At 39.4% G+C, this 9,039-nt stretch overlaps 1 protein-coding gene across 1 annotated transcript in view; it reads left to right on the forward strand.

Annotated features, from left to right (window-relative positions):
- Positions 1-9,039, forward strand: part of LOC102029347 (contactin-associated protein-like 3) — a gene marked incomplete at its 5' end in the record, with an annotated part of 54,958 nt that overhangs the window by 8,180 nt on the left and 37,739 nt on the right. Inside the window, 1 exon segment of the mRNA XM_013510107.1 lies at positions 560-679. Within this exon segment, the coding sequence (XP_013365561.1) occupies positions 560-679 (120 nt within the window).

The raw sequence follows: 9,039 nt of genomic DNA on the forward strand, positions 1-9,039 counted from the left end.
AGCAACAAGCACCAAAATGGAGGAATGGCTGCAAGCAGCCTCTTCCTCTCCCTTACATATGCAAACTATCCACCCCAGGGCAGGTGTAGCTCTCATACCCATAATTAATCAAACTCCAAAAGCCTGCCCCATGACCGCATGAGGTTTTGGGGGGACACACAGACACAAACCCTAACAAACATTTATACACAGAAAATATAGTCCCTAGGCATTGCCCAAAGACTATCCAAGTTGATATTATTACATTCCCACTATAACCTCATCTTCATTTATTAATCACCAGTACACTATTTCCTTCTTTCTCAAATAGAAATACTGTATATACCGAATATTTATTGAGCACTTTGATAACACTGAACACTTAAATTCATTGTTTTTTTGGGAATTTCTGTCATCTTTCTAAATGCAAATATCTTTCTACCATGTAATACAAATGAATATAAGTGATGTTGGGTAATATACAACATGTGTCTGTAATTCAAAAATAGAAATCTTCTAAGTAGTAATGAAAAATGCAGAGGTATTCATTCTGTTTCTGATGGATAGTGTTCTTCTACAGCTGTCTATGAGCAGTCCTGCGAAGCCCACAAGTACAGTGGGAGCCCTTCTGGACCTTACTACATTGATGCAGATGGAAGTGGGCCCCTGGGACCATGTCTTGTGTACTGCAATACGACAGGTATGCTAATGTCCATTAGACTTGCATATCAGCTCTTTATATATATGATCACAGTAGACTCAGAAGGTATTTACCTAGTTGGTAGCATGCAATCTGATAGTTGTATAACAGTAAGTAGAAGTTGTACATGTGTTTTTGTTAATTTTGTTGTTAATAAAATATCCTTGTATGTCTTGCTCACCTAAGCTGTATTATATGCAAGATTTTGTTTTCTGCCAGATCAGCCCTGTGGCTCCTACACTTCTCATAATTACATCTGTTTACATGCATTATGATAGTGTTTCAATTCTTTGAAAGTACTAAGAAATAACATATATGAAAGTATTTTATGTACCTCTTAGATAATTTAATGATTTGAATGGCACGTGATTTTTCATAAAGAAATGTGATTATTTTGTATTATAAGCCATTCTGGTTTAGATATTATTATAAGGGAATAGAGTTTGGTTACAGAAGATTGCATGAAAATTCCTCTTAGACAGTTAAATTTTTCCAGAAATTTGCTGTCATCTGTCTCTTCCAACTCTCTGGAAAGTGGAAATCAAGAATAAATAGTTCTCCTTTAGTGTGCAGAGAAAAATTTGAATGTGTCCTAAGTGTCAGTGCCCAAAGGGGTCATCAACAGAAACAAAAAATAAATGAAAGTACATAGAAATTCAAAATGCTTTAACATAGAATGCCAAAGAATCTTAAAGGGGAAGTTCAGAAAATTCAGAACTACCTGCTTAGCAATGTGCACAAGATAATGAAACACTTGCCAGATGATGATAATTATTTCCAAAACTCCCTGACTCAAACGGAGTGAATTGTGGATGGCCCAAATTGGTTAGCATCAGCCATAGTCTTCAAATGGATTTTTTCCATAAAGTAGTGCTGGCAAAAATCAAAGGACCCAACTACAATCACAGCCAGGAAGGCTCTTGGTCATCATCATTATAAGATGAGGACACCAAGACTTTATGAAATTGATTAAGGAAGTATCTAATGACAAAAGTTTAGTTACTGACAGAGGAATCACTAAACTCTCATTTCTCCCTCCCTAGAAAAAGTTAGCTTCTCTACAGAGACTGGACTGCTCATAACCAATAAAATATTATCTAGTTTTACAAATCAAACAATGGCCATTAGAAAAAGCAGAATAGTCAAAATACTATTCCAGTAGCTTGAAGATATGTATCTGGTAACAAAAACCAGTGGCTTCACTCTAGCCTGCTAAGGAGCTTGGAAGTCGTCTTTCTATCTTGCCAAGTAAAAAAAAAAATCAAACAAAATGAAAAGTCAGCAACTCTTCCTAGGTCCAACAGAGAGGTACAGACACAGCAAACAACTGCCCCCAAAATTAGAGAGAAAGGTAGATGCGGAGATTCACCACAGTGCCGAGTAGATATCCCTAAGCAGAAAGCTCTATGGGAAACAGACTTAGGGTAGGAAAAGCTCAGCTGTAACTCACAAATAGCTGGAGTCTCGGGGGGGAACAAATCTGAGGGCTCAAAGCTCCAGGGGACCCAGTTACGGCAGAGCTGCCATTCTCTTGTGAACCTTACCTGTCAGGAACTTGACTAGGTTCTCAGAGTGAATATGAGAGAAGGGGAAGATGGAGAGGAACCATTCTGAAAAACATAGGACATTGTTCTTAATAACGTGTCCCCTGAGAAAGTGTATTTTACCAGAGCCTAAATTATCAGAATTTTTTCAGGGCTAACCAACTTGGGAAAAGGACAATATTTAACTGCAGTCCCCTCCAGCCATCCTGTCCCCCCTGAGGGTGGTGGGGAGGGGGCTAAGAAGCACTGCCTGCAGAGTCCAGCAGCACAGGCGCATCGCAGGACTGTAGCAGGCTGCCCTTCCCCCTGCTTCTCCACCTTCAGTGGTTACTTCAATCAGCCAGTCGGGTTCAGCTCTCAAGAAAACAAACTGCAAGGCATAGTAAAAGCAAAAGACACAGCTTGAAGAGACAGAGCAAGCATTAGAAGCAGACTTCGATGTGGTAAGAATGTTGGAATTAGCAGGCTGTAAATTTCAAACCACTATGATTAATCTGCTCAGGGCTCTAACAGATAAAGTAGACAGCATGCTACAATAGCAGATCAGTGTGAGAAGAGAAATAGAAATTCTAGAAAAGAAGCAAAAAGGAATGCTAAAGATCAAAAACACTATAACAAAAGTGAAAAATGTCTTTGATGAACTCATGAGAGAGTATCTTTAAGAGGGAGGTAACTTAGGGGAAATGTTCAATACTGAAAAGCAGAAAGAAAAAGTGACTGGACAGAGAGCCATAACAGAATACCTGAGAAGTGTGTACAGCTACAAGAGGTGTGGCTTATGTGTAAAGGGAATATCAGAAGAAGAAATAGAGAAAGGAAGAGAAGCAACCACGGAATGGGATTTTCCATGAATTAAAGCCAGGCACCAAGGCACAGATATGCAAAGTTTGAAGGACACTCAGACAGGGTAAATACTCTCCCTGAATAAACACCCTCCAGTTGGGCATGTCCATTTAAACTATAGAAAATCGGGTTAAGAAAAAAATCTTGAAAGAAATTAAAGGAAGAAAAAACATCTCATCTCAGAGAAGCAAAGTCTTCTATCTGACTCATCAGAAACCGTGCAAAGAAGAATAGAATGGAATGTGAGATTTAAAGCGTTGATATAAAAAAACAGAACAGAAAACCACACCAATTTAGAATTCTATACCTTCTTAGGTGTCATTGAAAATGGAAGAAGAAATAAGGACTTTCTCAGACAAGCCAAGGAGTCAATTCCCAGAAAAGTGATAACAGTTCTTAATGAGGATGTTTCTAACAACAGAAAATCATGGCTCTTGAGGGGTCTTTATTCTCTTTTTTCTTCTCGGGCACATGGAAAAGGTGCACTAGATGAGGCAGATTTCATATAATTTCTTGAGTAGACTTTATTGTTTAAGTACTGCTGATTGCAACCAAATCATGAAGTTAAGCTAGCTTACTTTGCTGAGTTGGTTTCTCCCTGAGCCCCTGGGAGCTGATAGGGATCACCTACAACTCAGCTTCCTTCTGGGCCCCAGAGAAGATAAGACAGGGCTGGACACACTTGCCATCCTTGGCTCTGCCTCTGAAACCCTCCCAGTCAGCGCCCTCAGCGACCCTCTCCTTAGGACCGCTGCAAGGTTCACACTCCAGGAGTCATCACTTAAAACTTTAGATCTATTTCTTTATGAGTGTAATATCCAGGTTACATTAGATGCTACTTAAAGTCCTTCCCAGTTCTAGTATTCTAACTTATAATTTTAAAATAAATCATGAACAATTGAGGGAAAAAACAATCATTTCTGTCAGTTAGGGCTGATAATAACACAGGCAGTAGTGACTTAAATGGCATTTTAAATAAAGGAATGCACATCCTATAATGTTCCCAGATTACTATTTTACTCTTCAGAAATGCAGTTTTAGAGATATTTTCACACCCCTTCCTTTTTCAATACTGAGGACATTTTCTCTTATTACATTTTAACCATGTGTGACTACAATATTAAAATTGACCACCAGCCTATAGATGAACTACTCAAGACTTTCCAGCTGTGACACATGACCAAAAATGGCATGTGATTGATTATCTCCAATGCCCAATTTAGAGTTCTGTCAGGTTTCTCTGTGTGTGATTTAGTTGATAGGACAGAACCCTGAAGGTGAATGGGTAGTAGGTGGCACACAAAAAGTAGAGCCAGGATTTTAAAATTCTAAAATTAGTGGAAGGGGCTGGGGGTTCAGCTCAGTGGTTCAATGCCTGTCTGGCAAGTGTGAGGCAAGTGTGAGGTCCTGAGTTTGATTCCCAGTACCCCCCAAAATAAATAAAATTAAATTAAATTAAAGGAAGCTCTCAGTTAGAATATTATTATGGGAAGACCCCCTCCCCCGAGGTTGAAATTGCTAGAGGAGCCTTGAAAGCCTCATTTCCAAGCGCCAGGATCCCAGTGACCATTTAATTTTAAATTGCTTTAGTTATTTAAATCAACAGGCTCTCTCATGCTGGCTGCCCCTTTATGGGTATTGTGCCTTTGCTCCTGTGGATAGTGGGCCTAGATTTGTTCTAGTTGCACTGTTGGCCTCCTGGTGCTTCCCTGCTTTCTCCTTGTTTGGAGGGCTGCAAGCTGCAGTAAGGCTGCTGCCTTTGTCTCAGGCACATTTGGAACCAACTATTAAAATTCTGAGATGTGAAGGGAGAGAGTAATTTCTCAGTGTAAAACCTACTACATTGCTTTGATTTTTAATTCTTAACAATGTAACTGTAGAAATCCTTCCTAGTAGCTCCAGTGTGGAAAATCCCCATGTAAGATGTCCTTTGTATTAAATATGTCTTGTTGAGAGGTTAAGAGCCGGAGAGCAGCAATGTAGTACAATGAAGATGTCCTTAAGCAATTTCTTCTCTACTGAGTCATTGCTGTCTCTGCAGCAGGGGAATGCTTTATTCTGCGCATTGTGGGGGCCACTGCTGGGAATATTGAGGAACCTCAAGTGGATTTCTTCTAAGACCGTGGAGTTGTTTCTTTTTATTTCATCAGAACAAATCTGTGTGACCAAGTTGACAGAAATACATCAGAAATTACGTGTTCAGGTCAATAGATGGTACGGGTTATACCAGAATAGTTCTCTGAGCAGTTCAAGGTGTGAGTCTTCAGTGCTTGCTCACTGGTAGAAAGCTGATGCAATTTTATTTTAATAAGGTCCCTTCTTGGTTTATTTTTTAATATGTAAGTCACATCATCCCAAAACACATCTTTTACACATTTATATGATAAGAGAAATAGATACACATACAGATCAGGAAACTATTGATTAAAGGAGAAATGTACACTCACACTTTAGCATTGCTCTTATGTTGATATACAAAAAATAGTTTTAAAAAATAGAAAGTCATTGCGTACATTATATATTCCTAGACATGATGTCACAGGCATTTAATCATCAGTTCTCCCAAAATAGTTTCTCCTTGAGGCTGAGTTCTGGCTAATTACATGGTTTTACAAATCCAATCCCTAAAATTCATTGCAAACTCTCAGTCATACAAATTTGGATTAAAAACTAAGAGGTTTCGTTTTTTATTTTAAAGAAAATAGTACAAAAAAAAAAGAGTAATAGCAAAATACAAACAAAACAAAGCAAGGACATTAAAAATGATACGGGTTTCAAACCAAATGATAGGGATTAGCAGCTGCTGCTGCCCCCACACACGAGCTTGGGAGACAGGCAAAAACCCAGGGGGCTTTAGGGGCCTGGGGTCCACTGCCCGCCCCTGCACTCCCACCCTGCTTCCCCTGTTGGAGCTGAGCTGCACCTCGAACAGCTCCGGAAACTCCGGAGGCTTCATTTTTGAGGACACCTGAGCCCAGCGATGGCGCATCTTGGCCGGTTCTGCTCGGCTGTCTTGCAGGACCTGTAGAGACGCCCAGCAGCCCGAAGCTGGACCCCCAGTTCTCCTCTCCCGCTCCCCACAGGGCACCTCAGGTACCTTCTCATGCGCAGCACTAACCACTGGGCGGCTCTGTCTGGGGAGTGGGACTTGCGTACACGGAGGTCAGAGATGGCATTCTCAGAGGAAACAGGCTGAGGTCAGTTTTGAGAGCTTAGTTCACAGCCCTGATACTCCAGATCTCTGCCTGTTCTTGATTGGATAACCCAGCAATAAACATACCTTCCTGATAGTTGGTGAGATATGTGTGTATTTTTTTTCAATTTCAAGGAAATTTTGCTAATGATATTATGACTTGCTTTTTGTCTACAGTTTGGGTATAGTGGCCAAATAGGCTGGACTGGGTCTGACAGTTCTTCCCAGAGACTAGCTGGAATCAATAATGTCTCCTTAGTCTTTGCAGTCTACTTTTGATTCTACCTGTCACATTTTGGCTTTCTCTTTAGATGATCTCAACAGCCCCATTACTCTCACTTGGGTCTAAGATGAAATCATCATGGAGCTGGTACAAGAGATGTTGTACTGGCCTCCGGTTTCCCCCAAGTCGTCCAAGTAATATCTTAATCTTCAGAAAAGCACATTGTGTTAGAAAGCTTTGCTTGCAACCTGACAGGCTGACTTTTCTCCCTCTTTCCAGGAGTTCTCAGTTTCCTGTAGAGCCCGTACTGCTCTCCAACATAGCTGCCATGTGGCTTATTGCAAGTGCCTTTTAGCAATCACAGTTAAACACAGCTTTATTTTTCTTCTTCTAAATTTTAGCAATCAGAAACAGTATCTGTTAGCAGCACAATAAATAAAGTCACTCTTCCCACCAACAGCATATGAGAATTTAACTTCTTCCCCGTCTCAGTGGGAAAGTATCTAGTCTCTTCCCTTTACATATGGTGACAGCAGCTGTTAATCCCTATCATTTGGTTTGAAACCCCATATCATTTTTAATGTCTTTGCTTTGTTTTGTTTGTATTTTGCTATTATTCCTGTATTCTTTTGTTTTTGTGCACTCCAGCAGTCTCTGTCTTTTAATTGGTGTGTAGGACCATTCACATTTAAAGTGGTCATTGGTGCTTGTATTAATATTTCCCATTCTATAACTCTTTTTTATTTGTTGCTGTGTTAGTCAACTTTTTGTGGCCATAACAAAATACATGAGACTGGTTACTTATATGGAAAAGAGATTAATTTAGGTCACAGTTGTGGATGCTCAGTGGCATGGAGCTGTTACTAGCTCAGCTCCAATGATGGCCCTCTTGGCTCCATTATGTCATTGCAGATTGCATTGTGGTAAGAGTGCATGGGGAACGTGAGACCACAGACAGGAAGCCAGGAAGAGACGGAAAGGGAGAGGGAGAAAGAAAGGGAGAGGTAGAGAGCAAGATAATCGAGGTCAGGTTTGCTCTTGTAACAACTCAGTCCTTTGAGAACTACCTTAATCCCTTCTATGAGCACCATTTCCCACTAGGTCTCTCTTCTTAAAGGTCCATATCACCTCTCACACTGTCACACTCAGAGCCAAGCACCTAACATGTGAAGCCTTAGGACATAAGCCATATTTAAACTGTACCAGTTGTCCTTGTGTTTTCCTTTTCTGAATTCCTCCCTCTTTTTTTCTTTTCTGGTTTTAACTGAGCATTTATTGTAATTCCACTTTATCTCTTCTCCTAACATATGCTGTACTTTTAAATTTTTAAGCAATGCCCTTGAAGGTGAAATGAACATTATAACTAATGCACTTCTGCTTTCAAATGACACTATTCTACTTCACTGATACATAGTTCTGGTACTTTATAATTATTTCCAAATCTTCTGACCCATTCTTAACACTCTCATTACTTTCACTTATCCATTAATCACCTTGTGCATCATTATAATGCATTTTTTGCTGTTCAATCTACACAAGTACAATGGTGGATCATTTTTAAAGTAGCAATATTAAGAAAAGAATATTAATTTTTCTGAATATCTTTTACCTCCTAGTGACAAGCTTTCAGTGTGATTTTAAGAGATTTTACATATTAATTTCTTGATAAACTTCTCAGAATTGTTATCTTCTATTTCTTCCTCCTACGGCAATGGGTTGAAGTGGTGTTAACGAACATAGGGATTTAAAAAGAATGAGTTGTAACTGAATTGTAATAAAGATAAAGTAGAAGGTGGGATGAGTTCCAGATCTTAATTCAGAGCTCAATCATAACAAAATCTAAATTTGGAAAACTGCACCAAGTGATCATGCACGTTTGGAAAACTGAGATATTCCTGTTTCATTTTCCTCATGCTCTAATTTTGTGATGGCTGCAACGTGTACTTTTCCACCCGTTTCTCTTTTTATGGTGGATACATCTGCTCCTATAGTCATCTTGCACTTACTGTAATATGCACTCGCCTCCTACTCCCAGCAGCATGTCTGGTCTTAACATATAGTTGTGTAGAACTAAGGCCATGTCTCAGTCTGTCATTTAATCCTAGCCAGTACTACAGAGATGGTGCTGGACATCTGTATGACTGAGAGTTGGGGGTAACCTGGGGCACTTTGTTTCTGAGCATATTCACCTCAAGTGTAAAAACTCATTGGTGCTATTTCTTTTGCATCCAGGTAAGTAGCCAGGCTAAGCAATGCAAGAAAAGCACATCTCCAAAAGTCTATTGAGCCTTAACAGGGAGAATACTGTACCATAATTTTGCAAACATTTAATTTACAGTGAGTGTGATAAGATAGACCAGTGTTTCTGGATGATATTAAACTTTTTAAATGATCATTTATCTCCTAAACAGATTCATCTTTAGGGCACAAATGATTGCAGCTTTTATTTATTTATTTTTTTTTTATTTTAAGGATAAAAGGAGGGAAACATTAACAGACATACAACATTTTACAACATATCACAAGCACAATACAGACAATACAGAGTTCCAAACAA

The sequence above is a fragment of the Chinchilla lanigera genome, unplaced genomic scaffold, assembly GCF_000276665.1.
Source record: "Chinchilla lanigera isolate Chin_1 unplaced genomic scaffold, ChiLan1.0 scaffold00205, whole genome shotgun sequence".
NCBI lineage: Eukaryota > Metazoa > Chordata > Mammalia > Rodentia > Chinchillidae > Chinchilla > Chinchilla lanigera.